General features: G+C 44.5%; 7 protein-coding genes across 7 annotated transcripts; 3 read left to right on the top strand and 4 right to left on the bottom strand.

The window, feature by feature from the left end:
* Nucleotides 1-1,589: 1,589 nt before the first annotated feature.
* Bfra_002967 (uncharacterized protein) lies at nucleotides 1,590-2,019 on the bottom strand (the record flags this gene model as incomplete). Its single annotated transcript, XM_037333380.1, has 2 exons — nucleotides 1,590-1,722; nucleotides 1,946-2,019. 2 exons carry the CDS (start codon nucleotides 2,017-2,019, stop codon nucleotides 1,590-1,592), a joined length of 207 nt encoding a protein of 68 aa, XP_037195508.1.
* Nucleotides 2,020-2,708: 689 nt separating this feature from the next.
* On the top strand, nucleotides 2,709-4,105 carry Bfra_002966 (putative alternative oxidase protein; the record flags this gene model as incomplete). Its single annotated transcript, XM_037333379.1, is given in 3 exon segments — nucleotides 2,709-3,365; nucleotides 3,412-3,470; nucleotides 3,487-4,105. 3 exon segments carry the CDS (start codon nucleotides 2,709-2,711, stop codon nucleotides 4,103-4,105), a joined length of 1,335 nt encoding a protein of 444 aa, XP_037195507.1.
* A 1,102-nt stretch (nucleotides 4,106-5,207) lies between these two features.
* On the bottom strand, nucleotides 5,208-8,341 carry Bfra_002965 (uncharacterized protein; the record flags this gene model as incomplete). Its single annotated transcript, XM_037333378.1, has 3 exons — nucleotides 5,208-7,604; nucleotides 7,657-8,149; nucleotides 8,247-8,341. 3 exons carry the CDS (start codon nucleotides 8,339-8,341, stop codon nucleotides 5,208-5,210), a joined length of 2,985 nt encoding a protein of 994 aa, XP_037195506.1.
* An 880-nt stretch (nucleotides 8,342-9,221) lies between these two features.
* Nucleotides 9,222-12,052, top strand: Bfra_002964 (uncharacterized protein; the record flags this gene model as incomplete). The annotated part of the gene is made up of 2 exons (XM_037333377.1): nucleotides 9,222-9,427; nucleotides 9,535-12,052. 2 exons carry the CDS (start codon nucleotides 9,222-9,224, stop codon nucleotides 12,050-12,052), a joined length of 2,724 nt encoding a protein of 907 aa, XP_037195505.1.
* A 667-nt stretch (nucleotides 12,053-12,719) lies between these two features.
* On the bottom strand, nucleotides 12,720-14,489 carry Bfra_002963 (putative mitochondrial protein fmp25 protein; the record flags this gene model as incomplete). The annotated part of the gene is made up of 1 exon (XM_037333376.1): nucleotides 12,720-14,489. The coding sequence occupies one exon, from the start codon at nucleotides 14,487-14,489 to the stop codon at nucleotides 12,720-12,722; it is 1,770 nt and encodes a 589-aa protein (XP_037195504.1).
* A 278-nt stretch (nucleotides 14,490-14,767) lies between these two features.
* Nucleotides 14,768-17,421, top strand: Bfra_002962 (putative sec34-like family protein; the record flags this gene model as incomplete). Its single annotated transcript, XM_037333375.1, has 5 exons — nucleotides 14,768-14,881; nucleotides 14,933-15,210; nucleotides 15,263-15,602; nucleotides 15,802-16,833; nucleotides 16,888-17,421. The coding sequence occupies 5 exons, from the start codon at nucleotides 14,768-14,770 to the stop codon at nucleotides 17,419-17,421; spliced, it is 2,298 nt and encodes a 765-aa protein (XP_037195503.1).
* A 1,276-nt stretch (nucleotides 17,422-18,697) lies between these two features.
* Bfra_002961 (putative rsc complex subunit protein) lies at nucleotides 18,698-21,550 on the bottom strand (the record flags this gene model as incomplete). The annotated part of the gene is made up of 4 exons (XM_037333374.1): nucleotides 18,698-19,564; nucleotides 19,617-21,035; nucleotides 21,093-21,195; nucleotides 21,252-21,550. The coding sequence occupies 4 exons, from the start codon at nucleotides 21,548-21,550 to the stop codon at nucleotides 18,698-18,700; spliced, it is 2,688 nt and encodes an 895-aa protein (XP_037195502.1).
* Between the last annotated feature and the right edge of the window lie 293 nt (nucleotides 21,551-21,843).

The following is a 21,843-nucleotide window of genomic DNA, read 5'->3' as shown; positions in this document are numbered from 1 at the left end:
GGCTGATGTGCATGCAGATTTATCGATCATTGGCGAATCAAAAAATCTAGCATGATGTTGGTTTCCTTAATAGTGCATGTTTGCGAGCTTGCCTTGTCGCAAAGTATGAGTATATGCCGATGGCGCAGGAGCTCCAAGAAACACTGCTTCCCGTTGTATCAAGAGATGTCCAGGAATAACCGGACTTCCGATGCCTGGATAACTGCTTACATGAGGCCACAGCATGTATTTGTCCGGTCGTCAAAGCATCATTCTTGAAATACAGGAGAAGGATGCGAAGTCAATAGATCATACTTCCTGTTCGGCGTCTGGCAAGATGCTGATACATACGCATAAGCAAAAGGGCGGGAAATATTAAGCCACCCTCAGATGGTGGCCACGTTTTAATGCAAAGAAAATCCACAACGCACAACTTTTCCAGCCATCAATGCATCTTCGATGTGTGGCCGATCTTTTGCCGCTTGGGTCACGTCGTCAAATCTTTGAGATCCTGTCAATCATAATTTGTGATGCCTAGACGGATGAATATACAGTAGTATATTTTATGTCAAAATGAACATGTCAGAAAACTTTTCGACAGTTGAAGAAGTTGTTGTCCGTCCCCACATTTTGGTTTCTATTAGCCAAACCGGACACAGGCACCGATTTGTTGTGTTATCGATGGTCTCGGGGAAATGTTGGGGAAGTTATTGTACGAGATAAACGGTGTGCGTTGGAGGGCCATTAAGATTACTTGGACCGGGTCGTGGTAGTTGCACTCCTTAGATAGTTTGGATGCCCGAGCTCCAACGTTGCTCCGGAAGTCAGGGATGGAAGCTTAAAAGTTGACAACAAGTTCAAGTTCGAAGTGCAATTTGGGAAAACCATCAAGAAATTATCAATTCGAGGGATAGGGGAGAATTATATGTTTGCCGAGCCTTCCGAATAGGATCTAAACGCGGGAGGAACTACAACTCAAAAAACAAAAGTTGAACGATTACGAAGTACATGTATAATCCTATGGGTTGACGAGGGAAAAGATCGGCTTGAGGCTCAGTTACTTCGAAGCGCCCGAATGGGGCCGATGGCGTATTACCCCTGATTACCCTAAGCCCTTCACGGATGGTACCTTTCTGTACCTTGTATATCAGATGAAATTTCGGGAAATTGTTACTACCGAGGCAAAGGAATACAACAAGTGAGAAAGGCACACTCCGTATGTGTTTTGTATTGAGTTGGCATACCAAAGAATGGGTACTTGCTATCTACTGCACGGCAATCCCTTTTCAGCAGAATAATTTCAATCCCCCTGAGAGCAATTTCAAAGAAAGTAATGTAATATCTATTATGCAAGTGTTGTTCGTGTTAGGACGTATCAGATGATTCAGACCAGATCATCCATATCAGAGTTATCAACCATCGTCTAATCAATCAATTCGGTTATCGTATATCCACTCGGAAGAAGCGAATGTGACAAAACACAGTATCGTACAGTAGCTAATTAGCTGTTAGACGTCAAAACTCAATAATATTCTCATATCATCAAATTTCAACTCATCCCACTCTTCATCTAAAGGGTTCTCATTCTCACCTCCACTGATTCCACTTAATCAATAGGGTTTTGTTTTTTTATTTCGCTGATCCGGTCTGGTGGAATCATTCTGCATCGGCTGGCTGTCATTTGACGCAGGGGATAATGTAGTTACCCTACTCTGAAATCCAGCCAAACATTCTGGCTCTTTTCTATGCACAGGCTGTCAGCTCTATGGAACCCACGAGCAAAATTGCCGGAAAGTAGGACATGGTAGGCCAGGTACGGAAGCCCAGTACGAAGATGCAGGGGGTATGGCGGAGGTGTCACCTCAATCTCTCAATCTCTCCCACACCATTTCCTATCTCATATATTGACATACACAAACCTTGCCGATTTCTGAAGGATGTCCGCACTCAGAATGTCAGGGTTCACAAGTCCAACAAATGGAAAATGGAAACGAAGTCAACACACCATGGATTTCTGGTATTACCTGCATCGTAGTGCATATTTGCCTGTGATAATGGATAAAATGCCGATCACAAATTCATTTTATCCCAAACAATCTAGAAACATCTACTAGAAAAGATTATGCAGGAAGCTGGGCGAGCAAGCAGGACAACAAGCAGATCTTGGAAGCGCTTTCGTAAGGACTTTTTCAAGGTTCTATTCCTCTGGAAAAGATTTCTCGTTGGTCTATTTTGCACAGTGGGGATATAGGTATGAGCTATTACCTAGGTATGTGAGATTTTACGATATGAGTTCATCATGCTTCACTTAATGCCTGAATAAAAATGCTTACCTTTGCGTGTTCTGTTCATTTGCTGGCTTTGTTGGCGTGGTCTCGTTCGCTCTCCACGTTACAGGGAGCAGATATCACTATAACCAATAACCAATAGGGGGGTCAGCATGAAAGCTCACGCTGTGCCGTTTCAGTGTGGACATATGCACTTTGGAAATTTAACCGTAGTTCTTTTCTGTGCGACATTACAATTTACCTTACCTCACTTACCTTGCCATTCATCTACTGCAATATTATCTATCGATCGCTCTTAACCGTTTCGTATACAACATCATACATTTCTTGTGTTCGCAACTTCATGCCGATCCAATTGTTTTCGATCAGAAATCTGAGCTGCAAGCAAATATCCATCCATCCATAGAATTCAACATCAAGACGGTCTACATATATGTAATAATGTCTGTGAGACGGACAAGATCGGTATCTAAGTGGAAAGAAGTCCTGGGCTTCGACGAGGGGTTCTACCCCACATCCGAAACTCCTCCTCCATATCATCGCTATGAATCCCCCGAATCCATCTATGAATCAGTAGGGTCTATCAGTCCTACTGTATCCTACTATCATGAGACGCTCGAAGAACTCACACCCAAATTTCACTATCACGACGCACCAGAAGTCGTAAATCACAGTTACAATGATGCGCCCGAGGTGATAGACACTCCTCTCGATTATACCTATTCAGATGCTCCGGAAGCAGTGATAGAACCTTCAGATGCCTTGAAGGCAGTTATAAAATCCTCAGATGCTCCGGAAGCAGTTATTCGATCCCCCACTTCATCTAATTTTTCACAAACCCCCATATCAGCGATAACGTCGAGATTTAACACCACTACTCATTCGACGCATGCACCGAGCAATACTGCATCTCATACCCCTATCAATCCTTCTAGTTCCGGAATCAGATTTCCACGAGATTTAACTTTTACGAGGAATTCAATATATGATATTCTTCTCTCGCCATCGTCAGCACAGCCAGTGAGCAATGGCCATAAACCTGCCTCTTCACCACCACCACTCTTCTACATAACGATCCATCAATCTACACCACAGAGTGTCCCCGCCCTACCACCTCCCAGTAATCCCAATAAACCGGATATAGCGCTCCATTCCACCGCCTCACCCAATTCACCCCTCCTCGCTTTTGCAAGCTTTAACACCGTCACCCTTATAACAGATATAACCACCCTCCCACCGCCCACGCGCCCGCTCTCCCCCTCACACCCCCCTCATCCTCCTCTCACCCCTCAAAATCCATCGTTCCACCCCCAACAACCTACAACCTTCCTACCTCCCCCAACGACTCCCTCACATTCGGCGTCCGATCCCAAGGTTACAAGACCGAAAAACTAGTTCCTACGGGTGGAATCTTTACCGCCGAACGTTACGCCTTCTATCACACGCTTCCCCGTACTTTTGTAAAAGAGAAATTCGAATGGCGCCAAGTATCCTCATCTTCCTCCGCTCCACATGTCGGGCTTGCTTCCGTGCCCGAGGAAATGACTAGTAAGAAAGGCGGGGTAAAGATGAAGTTGATGCGCTGTTCTACTGGCGAGACGATAGCTGTGTATGTCGGGGTTGGGAATGAAGATTGGGCTGACAAGGAACGAAAAAGAAGGCCGAGAAAAGAGAGGGGAAAGGTGTTAGGGATGATGAGGTGGTTGGAGCTGGAGAGTGGGAGTGCCGGGCTGGGAGATGAGTTTGAGTTGATGGGGGTGATGAGTGTATTGGGGGTGATGGAAAGATGGAGGAGGGTGATGAATGTGCAGAAACAGTTGGGGATGTTTACTTCGTGAGATCAGGAGGTGGAAACACAATATATCATGATAAATGAAGATCGATGAAGACGAAGAGGAGAATTTGCAGATGCAAATGCAGATGCAGCAAAAATTGTACATGAGATTGCAGAACAGTTAAGACCTTCCGTGGTGGATTTGGCATGTATTTAGCAGGTTATTTTACATTCTGATGTATGTTATGTATGTTATATACTTAGTACGTTGTATATGTTATAGTGTTTTATGAAACATTCAAAGAAGAAAGAGGGATGAGCAATAAATGAAGAGACTTTTCCAAACTACAAATTTCAAATCAGATCAACATCATCGAGAAAGAATCCTTAGCTCTATCTCTGCCCCTCTGCCAAATACTCTCAATCTCTTCCGCTCATCCACCGACACCCAAGCAATCCCCAATCCCCAAGCTCCAAGCTCCAAGCTCCAAGCTCCAAGCTCTCCTTATCTACCAATCCAACATCAACCAACACCACCCCAAGCTCATAGCTCCTCCACTTTTCCACCTACTTCCCCACCTGACCAATATTATCCATCCAACCCTTACCATTTCCAAGCCATCAGACCTCCTTCATCTATGAATCATCCTATCCTGCATACCCGCATACCTCATTTTCCATACACCACTTCCCAGTGTGCCAAAACTATCCTTGGTCCATCCCTGTGTTCATCTCATTATATCCAATACTCAATATGATCCATATGCCGAACTCCGGGCTCGGCGATGCCTTTCTACTTACTAAGAGAACACTTACTGAGGAAACAAGGATTTGATACTCAAGAATTTGTGAAAAGGTTATCAAATTCGGTGAGTGAATGGACTGACGGGACACTTCTGGACTTTCAAAATCTCTGACAAATTCATTATCTGAATCATTTGTTTCGTTATTTAATCTTCAATGAGTCATAATAACAGTGTTCAAGATATTTGAACGGATATTTCAAGAGACATTGCCAAGCCGATTTTGCAGTGTCCCGTCAGTCCATACACTCACTGGTAATCTATCTACTTCTATATCGTACACCAAAAAAGCCCAATTCCTGAACCTCTTGATTCCAAGAAGTTACTAATGTACATTCAATTAGATTTAAATAATGGATTATCTTAGTAGAAATCTCGAAGTAATGTCTTTTCATCTTTTACATCATTTCCATCACTCACTAAAGAGCTCCCACCAGATTCTAACGATGGGCCCCCTTCAACGTAAGTCCTAGCATCCTGATCAGTTGGCCATGCCCAGCCCTCGGCGCCTTCCACCAATATGCGTGCTTCTTCTTCATAGGATGTCTCATTGCAAAAAACCTTTGCAGCTATTAGAGTTCTTTTCAAAAGCTCGTGACCGTTGCGGCTCCACTTAGCCTCAGTAATTAAACGGTCGCGATGAAGCACCATCCACTCTACTACAGCTTTGATGCCCTCGAAATCCTCTGCTAGTCCTAGAACACGGACGTAGGCATGTAAAACAGCGCCGTGTAATTTGCTATGTAAATCGTGAGCAAGGGTCGGAAGTCCAATATCGAAACTTGTCGAAGATAACTTTGCGAATTCATCTTTCACAAGTAGAATATCGTCCGCGAACGATGACTTTTGGTCCATTCGGGATGATGCAACCATTGCCTTTTCCAACCCTCGACAAATGAACTGAAAGCCGTTCGGCTCAAGCTCAAGCCCCGCGTCATGGAAGTCCTGTAGTACAGCAGCAGAGATTCTCCAGGAATTGATATCATCTTGCGGGTCACCAATTATATTAGGATCAATTGTAATGCCAGGTCTAGCAAGTGCATTGAAGACCGCATACCATGTAGGCTTATATCTTGTCTGGCTGGTTCGTATGAGCTCCAGTGCGTGAGACAGCGGATTAATACCAGACTTTCTAGATCTAGGCAGCGTCCGTGGCATTGTCTCATTTGCGTTGATATCGTTGATGGCATCTGCGAAATTTTCATGAAGCCTTTTCAGATCTTTGGACATTGATGTTTCGGAGTATGAAGAAGCTTGTGGGATAAGTTTATCCGTACACCTGCAAAGTAAGGTGACGAATGCATGAATGATGCGAATTTCCACAGATGTCATTTTTGCTGGTGGATCGGCGTCTTGGCCAACGATATACTTCAAGAAAGTACGTCGCTGTCCACTTTCACGAAGATACTTTATACCATCAGGTATTCCCCTAGCATGACTAATAAGGAAATTTAGACAGTCGCTTTGTGGCCGTACTCCAGCTGACATCATAGTTTCATACAAGAAATCAATGGATGATGGCGGTCGAAGCTCCTCTTTATAAAAATCGCTGAAGTTGTCGACGGACGGTGGAAGAACTTCTTTCCCCTCGCCAGGCGTAACATCTATTATTCGAGAACGACCGGCTCTCCTATTTTCGGCTTCAACTTTCTCCATCATAGCATGATAAATGGAAGAGGTGGGTGTGCCACCTAGACGTTGGAAACTCTTGAATGCGCTCCAGGCTTCCTGTACATCACGCGTTGCTGTGATCCTTGAACTCCAAACCCGGTGGTGCAGAGGACTCGACCTTACCAAAGAGCGCAACTTTCTAATACGGCCTTTAGACAAAGACCTGGTATGGATTGTTGGTGTCCCATCATCTTCTTGTCCCCCAAGAATACCATGAGCATGAGTGCTAATATTCGAACTGTACCCAGCTTGCTTCATTTGCCTTATTGCAGAAACAACCCTACTCAGATCTTCATCTGGCGATCTTCGGGCATCCATACCATCTTGGTCAATTCTCCAGGGAGGCCAACTTCTCGCCTGGAGCTTTGCCAATCTTGATTCATCGTCGGTCTTTTGCAATGCAAGTAGTACAACTTGTACAGCATGGTAACCGCCCCTGTCAATGATTAAGGGCGGTTTAGTCTGATTTGCTAAACGCAATAGGACTCTTTGCGCATGCCAATTATGGATCATGGATTTGAATGGAACAAATTGTGATGGTCGAGAAAGGGCGTGAAGTAGTTTATTGAGCAAATGAGAGCATCGGCTATGTGCATGCAGCTCAAACGACTCCGTTGCAGACCCACGATATAAATTACGGAACAAATATGGGGGAACCATATGGGATATGGGGAGGACAGCAGAGGGTAGTAAATGCCGTGCATGATGGAGGAGGCGGGAGATAAGAACTGTGAAAGTGGTCAATTCCATGTCAGGTGAAGAGAATAACATTGAATCCTCTGTCTCTTCCTCAAAGGAAGACCCGGAAAGTGCAGGCCAAGAGTCTCCTGTGTGTTGTTGTGGATTTGGTGAGAAAACTCGAGTCCAAGTGTAATTTAGAAGTGATCTAAAAGTTTCCACGTGCAAAATTTCTTTGCGGAGAATTTCCAATAATAAAAATGTTGGCTTTTTCGAGGGCGAAGATAGGAATCGTTGTGCCTTTTCATCTGTATCTTTTCCTTGAATGATGTAGGTCCATACGACTAGATCATCTATACTGAAGCCTCGCTTACGCAAAGCAAGGCTCATGTCTGTGGTCAAGGGGTAGCCCTACGTTACCTCAAAATTAGCAATGTCAAGCTAGAGGATTTGATAGAAATACCCTAATATGCTGTAATAGGATCGTTGGCAAAGCTGATTCCGAGATTTTGGATTTAGATTTCTCTGATCTAAAGTGTTGCCAAAATGCTTCGCGAGCATCATCATCTGGCAAATCTAGCCACTTCCCAAGAAAATTAAGACTCGAAAGACGTCGTGCTTTTTTAAGCCTGTTGCTCAGCCTTGGCGATCTAATTTCCGTGGACCGTAAGGGAACTGGCGAATGGTTGATCACGCCAGGAGCGAGTCCGTTGGAGCGGCTCCTATCTTCATCAAGTCCCTCCAAATTAGACATGTCATCGTTTCTGGATTTGAGAAGCTTCATGGGACTTCGTTCAATGGAGCTTTTAACATCCACATATCTCATTTGCGGACTCTTCCGATTTCTGACATGATCCCAAAAATCCTGCGAATGGTTGTCCTCACTGAACTCATCCAAATTCGAAGTGGTCGAGTTTTGTCTAGTTGATAGAGGCCGGAGCAAGTGGCTTTGGCTTCTGTGAATACATCTTATTTCTGAGGGGAGCTGTACGCAAGATATATTAGAATTCATTGAATTGCTGAGTAGTTGTGTAGAAATGTTCTTGTGCTTACTCGAAGGAGCGATACAATGGACAGGATCCTGGCATGACGCCATGAGGAGGCATTGCCAGATTTCGAAGAATGGAGGCACGATTGCATCCGTTCATGTTGTACTGTACAAGATCTCTGTCTAGACAGTATCAAAATGCAAATCTAACTTGCATTACTGTATTTCAAGGGGAATGATTTGGTTAAGGTGTCAGATATTGTATTGTACAGAAAATATCTCTCCTTGAACGAAACAAGAAACCAATGCGCGGAAATGGATTCAAAGAAGTAGAGGTATATAAACCTTGCAAGAACGAGAAGACCGCAAGAATTGTTGCTTCATAAGTGAAGTGATAGACAGTTACGATAGCTAAATCCATATCAAGGTCAGAAATTATTTTTATGAATGACTAATCAAGACATCTCACATGATCAAGCAAGCATTATCCACAATTACCAATTTCAGATTAGCCCGTCGTGGCTGAAGTCTACTTTTGTATGGTATCGTTCTGTTCTGCGCTTAATTTGTCTCATGTCCGTGCCTTTGGTTCTTTGGTCTGCCATTTCTGCCATCCTACCAATCTGCCTCGTCTTTTTATTAGAGCCTCGCAACCAATATTGAGGAACGAAGAAACAATAACATCATATACCGGTACATCTCCTACACTTTCGACCCTTTCTTGCAATATTTACAACCAAGTTTCCTTTCAAGAGAAAGCGACACAACTATTACGACTACATTAATTTTCTTTCATATTTTGCGCATCGAAATCACGTATGAAGTATTTTTGAATGAAGACTTCAATGACATTGCAGCGCTGAATTTTGGTTTTCCTTTCTACCCCCCAAAAGTCTCCAACTACCTACCTACCCGTACAATCTTACCTTACCCTTACCCAAAAAAAAAGCGTCTCCTTCATCGGTAACACACATACCATCTGCGATCGCGACGCGAAAAAAAGGAATCCCCAAAAAATCTTTGGACCGCGAGACTACGTGATGGCCTCGACCAACGGGATTCTCAGTCCCCCCACTCAACCGCATTTAGATATTACACTATCAGCGAAACGAAAACGCGACGATAACATCGATCAGCCCGCTCTTATAAATGGCACCAGCAACGAATCCAAAATCGCAATTACAACAGAACCATCGACGATAGATACGCAAGGTCTTGTCGAAGATTTGATTGACGTACTCAAGAGGTGAGTTTTGTCTTTCAACACACCCTTTCAATCTGTTCATCAGGTAGCATAGCTTCCAGTATCATATCAATTCATTCCAGACCTATTACTGATCTGAAACTTTCTAGTCATGATCCCTCGCCCTCCATCTTAACACGAGCTCTTCCTGAATCAATCCCGTCGACCGAACCTCACGCTAAAAGACAAAAGTCAGATGGCGCGACTGATTCACCAACTATTCTATCACGCGCGACAGCAAATGAATATCTTTCTATCGATGAAGTTCTCAGAGATGTTGATACTGTCGCATCCGATATCATAGAAAGGCTACAATTGACTGTTGGCTCAAATCAGAATCAGTACATACCTGTTCCCGCTGGACAATCGGAGCTAGCTGTCAAGATTTTGGCCTTTAAAAAGAAAGCTCATGAGCTTGTGCGCAGAGAAAAGGCTACCACGGTGCTGCAAGAAAACGCGAATGATAATCAAATAATCAATTCCAACAGTTATTTATCAAACAGGAATTTTGGGTCCAATGCTAATGCGCCAGTTACTGCAACGTCGGAGGATAGCAAAGTGGTTCTTACACTCTACGGCAACGCCCCGCAACCGAAACAGTTATTCTCTAGTTTACAGGTTCCAATCAAGTATGACGGAGAATCGATTTCTCAGCCTCTTCGCGAAGCCGGCCTACCCAATGGTATTACAACAACGCAGATTGTTCCCTTACAGCCCACGAGCTTTGATGATAATAAGAAACGTCCGCAGACTTTAGGAGAGCTTTTTCCAACACCTCCAAACATTCATCCCTTGAAGCCGCCTAAAATTTCCAAGAGCTCGTTACCAACTTCAATCGATGGGTGGCACCAACCATTTGTTGCCGATCCACGAAGTACTAGCTATTGGAAACAACCACTCACTACTGGACAATGGCTTGATTATAGTAATACCTCGTCACTCAGCCCAGAAAGGAAACGCACTGGAGTTGCAGGTTCCAATGAAGATGCCGAAGCACCCATTGACTCGAGCGAAATCGATGCTGCTAAGTTGGATGCTTTGTTTCGTAGCGCGTATTCGGGATTTGCGCCGACCAAGGATGATTCCAAAGCTATCGCTCCGGAAAGTGTTTTGAGCAAGATCTGGTGGCAACGAGTCGGTGAAAAACGATGGGGAGATATAATTAATAGGGCTGAGGGGCTAGGCGATGATTATCCCACGGAGCCAAGTGCCAATAGCTTGGTTTTCAACGATGCAGAAATTGAGGAGCTCGAGCAAGCAGCGAAAGAATCGTCTGATGCTTCGATCGATCCTAGCTTGATGTCTACCGACTTGAATGTGGAAAAGACGGCAGAAGAAAAAGATGTTGAGGAAGTACTGCAGGGAATTTCGGAGTTGCTAGAGACTCTGAACTCATATCAAAGAAATCGACACGTTTCTCTCAATGCTACAGGTCGTCCTATTAGCGCGTTTGGGACGTCAGAAACTAATTTCATGGGCACTCCCTCGAAGCCCAGCGAATCAGAAGTGACGACATATGAGATTCTCAAATCGCAGCTAGCATTGATGGTTGCCATGTTACCACCATATGCCGTTGCGAAGTTGAACTCTGACCAGTTGGCTGAACTTAGCATCAGTACAAAGATTGAAGTCCAATTGAGCGATCAAAAAGGTGTCATGGAGGAAGACGAGATAGCAGCTCGCGCAAAGGTCGCGGCAATGAGCGCAGCCTCAAACACACGACCCACCACTAGCTCTTCGTTGCACAGAAGCTCTTCCTCTGCTGCACTTTACGGCAATCAATACTCGTCTTCGCGACCAGCTCCAGCCCCCACTGGACAACACTACGCTACTGCTCAAACACCAATCAGACCGCCACCAAGCAATTTGCAACGTCCGCCTGCTACTGCGCCGGTTCCTACTTCGTATACACAGCGTGCTCCATCTGCTCCATCGTATCGTCCGGCAGCTTATCCGGGGGCTGCATACCCACACCAGTTCCGAACGCCAGGTCCAACAGCACCGCAATACGCTCAGGCAAATGGCCAACAACAACAGTATCACCATAATACCCCCACTACCTCTTATACACGCCCTCCAACTCAGCCCTTCCAAAGCATTCCACAATCTACACCTCAGACAGTGCGATACCCAAGTCAGCCACCATACGTTGCCCAGCAACAGCCAATTCAAAATGGTGCTGCATATACACAGGCTTTTGGAAATGGAGCGCATGTTGGCCGACAGAGCTCGCCTCAGAAGCCTGTGTATAATCAAGCAAATCAACACTCTCAACCTCCAGTCCGCCCTCCGTACTCAACACCCGCCCCTCCAATTTTACCACCCAATGCCACTAGGCACATGCAAGGTCAGTTGGCTCAACCACCGGTCATGAATGGCTCCTCTCAATCACCTCAACCTCAGCCTCAACAGACTCTTCCGCCGCAATCACATCACCAGAATTCCTATAATAACATGAGTACTTTTTTAACTTCAGGCGAGCAACAGACTATAATTGACCGTCAGCGAGCCCAAATTGTTCAGCAGCAAGGAACCCAACATCAAGCAAGAAATACTGCTCAAGCAGGTGCCTTGGGATCACCGCAGCCACAAATCAACGGCAACAGTGCTGTTGCGGCAGGGCTATGAAGTGTTCGATGCAATCGTGTTTAGGTCGGGAATTTATCGAGGCAGGCATGTCTGAATAATCGTGCGATGGTAGCGCAAATCTTGGTAGGAGAGTGAGAACCATGTCGAGCACTTTTCTTTATGCTTTACGCGCAGAGTACTTTAATTTTCATGGATGGCGTTTATTAGGACTATTCAGTTACGGATGGGGCATGGATGGTAGGAAAGTCGAGGGAAGCGATTAGGAATGACTAGATAGATGGCCCATGATCAATACGTGTTCTTTTGGTGGTTACAGGGCTACATCTACAGCAAGCCAGTTGTTCACTGGAAGATGAAATTAAAACGTGTAAGATTATAGATCTTTGATTTTCAAATTCGTTAAATAAATTAGGTTATTCATTTTAATTGTGGTTGCGTTGGATGACTAGGTAATTTACTTGTATGCTATGGTGCCGCGAAGTCCTTGAAATCCTCAATACAGATACAGAGTTGAGTCTCGTTGGAATAAATGTACAATCATTGGAGTTTGACACCGTTTCCCCCTACCATTCCCATTCCGTGCCAATTCCTCCACCCGCCAGCAGTTTCACTGGGTAAACTAAAAGTACAGTACAATAAGGCATTTGAACCTCAAGAAAATTTTACAGCCAGGCTCACATAAATTCAATGCATCACTGTGAAATGATTAAGCACCAGAATAAACCGCGGTACAGCCTCTCCCACACTCAATTCTCTGTTCCACACTGACATTCCTCCCTCCAATCTTCACCGTCTTCCTTGGCGTAATCTGGAAGCGATGTTCCTCTCTCCTTCCTTTCTCTCTATCGGCCGCCAAATCTAGCGGCTGGATGTAAATTGGCTGGCTGACGTTATTTCTCTTTCCAGTGCCTAGTTGGTAGAATTCATTTCCGCCCCACCATAATACATCGGCACCCCAATTCGTATCGTTTGAGCTAGATTTAGAGGTAGCGTTCAGATGAGTTACGTTGTTCATTACAGCGGAGGCATGAGTGCTTCCAATGGAGAGTCGGGAGAGTCGGATAGGGACTACTTTGTTGGCAACTTCGTCGTATTCGAAGAGGCCAGAGAGAGCTTTCATTTTCGAGGGAAGTCCTTGGACGTGTGTCCAGCGGCCGTTTCCGAGGGTGCCGTAAATTCCTTGTCCGCATGCCCAGGTATCGGCAGTGATACGGCCTAGGTCTGCGGGAGGTTCTTCTTCTGATTGTCCGGCCACTCGGGTAGCGTCGACTGTAAAGAATGTATTTACACCCCCTGCGAAGACGCCGGTTACGCGAGGAAGTAGATTTGTGCCTTTGTAGAGTCTGTCAATGGGAACTAGCGAGGGAGCATCGATGGTAGATGCTTCAGAGTTGTATTCAAAGCCTAATTGGCCGACGGAATTATCGCCGAAGCTGAAAACTCGCCCTTGCGTATCCACTGCGAGAGAGTGATAGTCACCGGTAGCAATCTTTGCAATGTCGAATCCTTGAAGTGTACTTAACCAATGTGGTTGGTCGTATCTTCCAGGGGGCCGCGACGTCCATGTTAAGCCAGGGACACCAAGTTGTCCCTTCGAAGGGTAATCTTCAGAACCGGATGCTGCGGAGAAAACACGTCCTTTGGATGTAAGGAGAAGGCAATGCTCAAGACCGCTGCTAATATCCGTCACTTTTTCTCCCCAGACCATTTTATCCGGGTTCAAGGTTCGATACCCAATTGAAGATTTACTGCTCCAGAAAGGAATCCATGAGCTCTCTTGTTGCTTTGGTTCTAATGCCTGATCTGCTTGTGATGCTGAAATTGAGTATACCGTGCCTTTTGACGAAAGTGCTATGATCCGATCCTTCGATATAGATAACTTGACAAGGTCCTTTCCCTTCAATGTTGATGTAGGCCCTTTACAATCCGGTGAATATCCTGTACCCCATTGTAGCAGATCGCCGTTCTCAGTAATCGCTGCTGCAAAATTACGATCTAGCTTAATATCTCTAATAAGCTTCCCATCGAAATATGGTATTCGTCTTGGAGTTTTGACATTGATTTCCTCGGAGTCGGGTGCAACAACACGACCCGTATTTGATCCCCATGCATATACTCCTGGGTTCTCCCAGCTCCTCTTCACTTGCAAATGCTGTGAGCTTATTTGATCTCGATTCTCTTCTTTTGTGCTAGTATTCCTCCTCTTCTTCTCGAATTGTAGCTCGGCGGGTGTAGGGATCTCTTCTGCATGTAAAGCTCGTGGATAGCCGGTTGCATATAGACCTCCGGCGCATATTGTCAGTGATAACAATAAGGCAGCTTTCCGTGAGTTTGCAGCTCTACTGGCAACGGCAACTCTGGAGTCACTCGAGCCTCCAATGTATCGCCTCTGGAATGCAATTGAGTGATTGGTATGTCGATTTGCTCGTTGAACAATCGTGCCGCATTTTGGTATAACTTTACTTGACAACATCATTGATTTTCTATGCCTATATCAACATTTGAGAATCAGGCCTTGTACGATTACAACAATAACATTTATTAGACTCGCCACTACCCCTCATACCACAAAGTTCTCCTCAGCCTTGTCCGTTTCCATCCCATGACGAATTGACTTTCCTGGTCCAATTATAATCTGATTGAATGTCAGGCTAGTGGTCCGTGCCGAGCCCCATGAATAAACGGTGTTTCTAATACTCATGACACTTCAGCCTTACTCAACATCTTGGAACTTTGATGTAAGGTACCGGTAAAATGTACGAAGATGCGTGGTACAGTTTTGTGCCGGAAACAAGTACCAAAAAGGATCATGTCACCTCGCAGGCATCGCAACATCGTCGCAAAGAATCTCTTTTGCAGCAAACTAATGTAAGCCTCCTTAGTCCTCTGAAAAGTGCCTCAAGTTAATAGTGTACATAGGGTAACAACCAAATGTTGGACCAGAACTCTCCAATGCTAGGAATATATGAGGATGAACCTGTATCGAAAGACCCTCCAAAAGCTACATTGGCAAGAAGAGCAAAATCATATAGCGATTTCTACGAAGTAGCTATGGCATATATAAACAAGGAAACGAATGAGGGAAAGACACAAAACGAGCGCGATGCCGAAGGAGGGGAATCTAGGACTCCCCTTTTTGAGGAGCGGTACAGTGCGCTTGAGGATGAACTTGTGGATGGAAGCCTCGAGGAATACCAGTATGCCAAATATAAGCGACGAGCATCAAACCAATACGCTGACCATCTGAAGATTATATCTAGATCAATTAGTTCTATCCGAGCGTCATCTTGACACTCTTTTAAGTGATACCACAAGCGCATTGGATACACTTGCCAGTCTTTCCGAATCGTTCAAGAATGTCGAAGCACAAACCACAGCCTTTCAAGCCCAATGTGAAGATCTTTTGGAAGAACAAAAACGTATACGTGAATTGGCAGATGAAGTTGGAACGGATTTGCAATACTATGCTTATCTTGAACCTCTGACTCGACGCTTGAATGCTCCAGGTGCTGGAAGGCTGGTCAAAAACGGTGACTTCTTGGATATGTTAGAAAATCTTAACTCTTGTATTGAGTTTATGGATCAGCATGTAGGTCTTGTCTTTCTTATGTCCATATCTCGGAAACTTCGATACTCGGCGGTTGCTTCGTGTAGACTAGTAGAAACACCTTCTATGCATGTTACTTTTATTGAATACGTTGTTAAATCAATGAGCTGTTTCACAACAAATTACGAGGCTCATCTATCTTGAGATAGACCTTGGATTACTCGTGACTAATTATTTACAGCCAAACTATAAAGACTCGACTGTGTATAAGACTCGCTACACAACACTTTTAGACAAAGCACTCAACCTCGTCCAAATTGCTTTCTCAAATTCTCTGCGTGAAGTGTCAGATGACGCCTCAAAACAATTGAAAGCCAAAGAACAAACGGAGACAAATCAATACATTCTTCTCTATGGCAAATACGAATCTGCTAGGGAGAATTTAGGCCTTTCGATTGAACGACTTTTGACAACTGATGAATTTGCGTTTGGGAGAAGAGGAGATGTGGACCGAACACCATATATCCAACAATGGCATAACCTATATCAGCAATTGCTTGAGTCCTACATAAGATCCCGTGATCCTGTTGGACCTCTTGTTCTCAAAAATCTTCAAAATTTCTCAACTACTTCACCTCTCCCTGACAAAGAGTTTGAATTATTCGCTAGACGATCCGTGCAATATGTCTTTGATACATGTCAGAATGAGTTGAAATTGGCAGCAAAATTCTTTCAGAATGGACCTCTTATGGCCGATTATCCTCCACCACCCATTCCGTGGAACATGCCTAATACATACCTCGAGAAACTAGAGGAGAGTTGTCTGTCGCATGTGAAGATACTCCATGGCTTCCTAACCCCATATTTGAGCAATGGTGACTTGCATCGAGTTTGCGACTTGGTTACTTGGTTGGGTGACACTTTTATTTCAGCAGAGGCACATGAAGATGAGAGTCGCGATGGGCAAAGATTGGCTGCACAGGTCTTATTGGGCGTTCATCTCTGGCCATTAGCTGATCAGCTTTTCATCATGGAAGCAAAAAAACTTGAGCACTTCAAACCATCTCCGGAAGATCTCAGGATCATATCGCCAAATGCTCCAAAGTTATCCAATGAGAAAGCCATTCCAACTAGTGGCTTGCGAGTTGATACGACCCTTAAGCCGCTTGAAGAAAGCACATCTGTTGAGGCTGGTGTTTCAAATGCCTTTCCGACAGTCAAGACGGCGGTTAGTCTACTCGTTTTATACAACGAAAGCATGCATGAGAGAACAGTAAGTCACACTGCTTTTAGATATAAACGTGAATGCACTAACATTCGTATACAGCTCAAGAAAGGTGATGTTCTTTACGAAATTGTGCACCAAACTACCGAATCTCTGCAGAGAGCCGCAACAATCATAAAGCGAAGTTCGAATAACATAATGGATGCACAGCTATTCCTTATCAAAAATCTGATGCTCATCGAGAACCTATTCATGACTCACGAAATCCCAGACTCAATCCGTCAATCCGCCGAACTCGACTTCACTCCTCTTTGGGAGACGCTCAAGGAACTTCAATCCCGTCACCAAGTGTTTAATCCCCTTGCATATATCAGACCGATGATCAAAGGTCAACTACTTCCTGCTGTGGTTGATAAAGTACTAGATGCTAGGAAGGAATTAGAAAAGGTCTTGGTACAACAGATTACGGCTTTCACCAAGCACTGGCAAGCGAGGTTGTTGGAGAAGGATCCTAGGAAGAGAGATCAGGTGTTGAAGGCTGAGCAAGAATTGGATGTTTTGTTGGAGAGAGTTTTTGACGAGGAGACTACACGGGCCGCGCTGTTGAGAATGATTAGAGGGGGAGAGGAGTATTAGGAGGTGGGGTTGAGTGGCTCCTGTTATTGCTTGTTGATGTCTAGCATGAGATTGTAAATTGATACCAATCTCCAAGTTATCGTTTATTTTATCCAGGCCGCAGAGCAGTTTTTGGAATTTACATAATGCCATTCTTAATCACTCAAGATCAGTACAATCCCTTGTCTTTTACCTTTTATATTTTCTCATATCTCAAAAGCACATTATGTATCTTTTCACCGTCGAACAATGTTCCCCGTACACTCCTTGCCAAGCATGTCATACTCATCAGTATGACTTGTCAATATGTAACGTATCTCAAAGTCCACATATCTCTGACTCCTCCCTACATAATCTTCATTCACTTCTCAAAGAAAGAAAAACAGCATTACTTTGATAATACTAAACACATGTACTGTCTCTCTTTCCACTTCATCTTCTAACAGCTAGTACAGCGAAACAAAAAGCTGCTTAGCATCTCATAACCGAGTTCCACCCCTAATCAATCAAGCGCAGAGAATACCAAAGTTGACCTCTAGAACTGCATCAAGATCACACTACATAAGCTTCAGTACATCTGACTAGCTCTATAAGACCAACTAACAACCACATCAACAAGCCACACTATACCATTGCCGACTTAACGAGTGAAGATGGATATCTCCTCCATCGGGAGTAGATTAGTAGGACAGAAGGACATTTTTCCTCCATGAACTGTAATCATTCTCAACAAGCCTTCTGGATACTATCAGCTCTTTCCGTTCGTCCTACCCACTGGTAGATCCTCAAGGTTTGGATAGTCCATTGAATTTCATGTAAATCGTACATCAAGCTCTCAATCTGCTTTCTTGAAATATTTCTACATCAATTGCCGTCAATTTTGTGAGAAGGAGATACACCGTCATTCAGTTCTAAGCCAAATGCAAACCAGGCAAAAGAGTCTTGTACTCAGATACGATGTGCTAATACCTACACCTACATGAAGCGCTCACCGATAAAATCAAGATAGATAGTATAAATCTCATAAGAATGGTATATTATTTATTTATAAGTAATAACCCAACGGCTTTTGCCCAGCTCCAAGACTGTCTATCAAGCTCCTCTTGGGTATGTACAATTTGAGGATTTGAATTCCTCGCAATCAATTTCTTCCACGCCAAAATACGCCAGTCAAACCCAGAAACAATTAATCTGTTCGTACACCCTGATGTCACAAACGCCACTCTTTATCGTAGTGCCTTCGTTCTCCCAATTTTAAGGGTTTATGCTTCATATTTCTTGTTTCCCCGACTTTCTCTTACTCCGTACCATTCAACTGTTTGTAAAGTGCCTCTGTACCCTTTTGCAAGTCCTCTGTCCAAGCTTTAATATACTTAACTTGAGTGTCGAGTATAGCTTGTTTTCTAGCCTCTGCCTCATCTTTCGTACGCTTCGATCTTTCACTAGCTTCGAGTTCCAACTCTATTTCACGGATTTTGCGTTTCTTCTCAAGTTCCTCCTTACGTCGTACTTTTTTGGCTAGATACTTCAAACTATGTCCCAAAACTTGTGACTCTTCCGGAATTAGGTTGGAGTCAAGTGGAGGAGAAGTATAGAAAATGACCCTGCCAAATTCGTCCGTGTGAAATTGTGATCGAACGTCGGCTGGAATGGCAGAATTCGCTGCATCTGGAAGCGTGTATACTTCAATTGCACGTGGTGGATTGTATGCGTTCCCGTGTGAACCATGTGTATTTGAAGTAGAGCCACCAACACGTGGTGTACTGCTGCTATGATAATTTTGGTAGTTGGCTAATGGGTTGGAGTGATGATGGGTGGCGGTGGTGGGAGTGGAGGAAGTATGATGGTTGTATGAAGTTGTTGGCTGGTATGTCGGGGTCGGTGGTACAGCTTGCGTGGTTCCGTGCGAGCTATATGAATGAGCGAGCTGAGGAGGCGCTGGAGATGCAGATGGCCGAGCTTGTGCAAAGGATTGCGTATATGCCGGTTGAGCTGAATGCTGATTGATCATGGGCGAGGCAGTAGCGCTTGGAGTTGTACCACCCATTGATATATCTCCCTGTGAGTCAAATCGAGGTCTTTCGCTTGTAGGAGGTGGACGACTGCGCTCTGGATTTGGCACAGGAGATGCGGCAGGTGGGGTGGGTGATGGCGGTGGAGAGTCCTTTATAGTGTTAGAATATATAGATTAAGACATCTCATGAAAGAGAACTTACATTTTCGGCACGAGGTAGCTTATGCACAGCTCCGACGATAGGAGGTGCCCCATCTACGCCCTTAGTGGGTTTTGGAGTCTCGTCATGTTCTGTAGCATCATCGCGGAGCAGATGTTTGATCGGGCTCGGAAACTTTTTCATTGGCCTTGGAGTGTCAAAAAGATCCATTTCATAATCTTTCTCCCTCACTTCATCTGGTACACAGCTAGCCCAGGTCTTGATTTTGTTGAGCTTGAATACAGTTTCATTGTAACGCGCCTCACAAACATAGATCTCCTTATCCGCAGGAAAGTTACGGGGACGTCCTTTGAAGTATCTTGTAAAGAACATGACAAAGCAACGGTCAACAACATCATCAATCTTATGATCGATATAGCGACCAGTCTTAACAACCTCATTTTCGTAGAAATGCTTATCATAGCGATGAACTGTTTGCTCTGGTCGTAAGTACCAACAAGCATTAATCCAGTCCTGTCCTGCGATATCCCGCCAGGTTCGATAGATCTGCCCAACTACCGGCTTTGTAACATCGTTAAGGTTGGTTATGTGAATCCAGTCTCCAACCTTCCACATTTCGCCTTTGTAGAGGATCTCTTTGAGAGGTATTCGTCCATCCTCAGAAGCAAAGTCTTCATCCGGCCTGTTCTTCTCTTGTTCAGCTAGGGCTCTAGCTTCATTTTGAAGGAACACTGCATCGTTATAAACTTCACTGTCCTCCTCATTGAATGCCTTGGCATTCTCAAACATGAGTTCTATATCCTTCAGAACCTCGCCCACGGTTTCGTACTTCTTGCGCTTTGCCTGCCTCTTAATCAGATCCATTGCCATAGGGGTCTTGACTTCCTGGTAATATTCCGGCATGTTTGTTTTATCGGGCAATCTTTCGAATGGTGCAATTTTAAGCTCTCCCCTAGGGTTTTTGAATTTTCTCAATCCCTTCAGAATATTATTTATGCGGGCTTCCATGGGAGTATGCACCTTAGGTGGTCTACCGCGCTTTTTCTGCACTTCGGGCTCTTTTGTTGCTTCATCAGTACCACCATCGCGCCTATTCACGCTCGAACGTCGAATTTTGCGTTTGTATTTTCGTTTCACACCCTCATCATCGGTATCGTCTTCTTCGTCATCCTCTTCGTCGTCTTCGTCGTCTTCCTCCTGTTCTTCGTCTTCGGGGCCAGGTGGTGGTGAATCTTCAACGGGTGGGAGCTCTCCTAGATACGGCATCTCTGCTTCCTCCGCGGTGATAACCTTTCCATCTACCAATTGTTGCATTTCCTTTTTGAATAACTCTCTAAGCGCAATGGCATCATGATATGCAGCTGCAGACGGACGATTGTAAACTTGTGCATTATGAGATATGAGGGCAAAGTCGCGGACGAATTCTTTGAAGCTCTTGTACTGCTTCTTGAGGATTTTTTGCTATCAGTGTGTCAGTTAGATACACTCGCGCGCATCTGATAGGCAGAAATAACATACTCTAACGGTGCTGAATGCGGTAGGTTCCTTGATCACCTCAAAGTAATCTGGTAGGAACCTCTTGTTGAGCATGCGCTGAAAAAGCTGTGAGATATCGTAACCGCTAAATTCATATCAGCATCCCTAGAAAAACAAATGCGCAAACCACAATGGACATACTCTTCCGTGCGATATTCCGATAATTTGTGTACAACTTCATTCATAACAATATATCCATCCTTTGTGACACCGTCGACTGTCGCAAGGGAACCTACAGGTTCTGGCGCATTTCCCGTTGTTTTTATCTCTGGCTTTGCAGCTACTGCTTCTACTTCTGGTTCTGGTTGGGGTTCGGGTTGGGGTTCGGGTTCAGGCTCTGCTTCTGGCGCATCGGTCATTTCAACATCAATGGAAGTCTTAGGTTCTTCTGTCTTGACGCTTGATTCATCTTGAATCGGGGCCGCTACAGGCGAATCCATCCTTTTTATTGAATCTAGCAACTATATCGCGGGGTTGTGTTGCTAAGGATTTGGTCGCTTTTTGAGGGAGCTCGAGTAATCGCGTTGGAGCGCGATCCCCACAAGCAACGGAAACTGGACTGGTCGGGCAAAAGATGTGACCACGTGATCACTGGATTATTCAAGCCGAAGTGAACAGCGAACACAGCTGGAAGGGGTGGACATCATTCACCTATTTTGCCACAACATTCTTCTCCAAACTAAATACGGTTCTAAAGGATTCTAGACGATAATTATTAATTAATATATAAGAT

Source organism: Botrytis fragariae, assembly GCF_013461495.1.
Source record: "Botrytis fragariae strain BVB16 chromosome Unknown tig00000012, whole genome shotgun sequence".
NCBI classification, from domain to species: domain Eukaryota; kingdom Fungi; phylum Ascomycota; class Leotiomycetes; order Helotiales; family Sclerotiniaceae; genus Botrytis; species Botrytis fragariae.
This window is presented reverse-complemented; position numbering and strand designations above follow the sequence as displayed.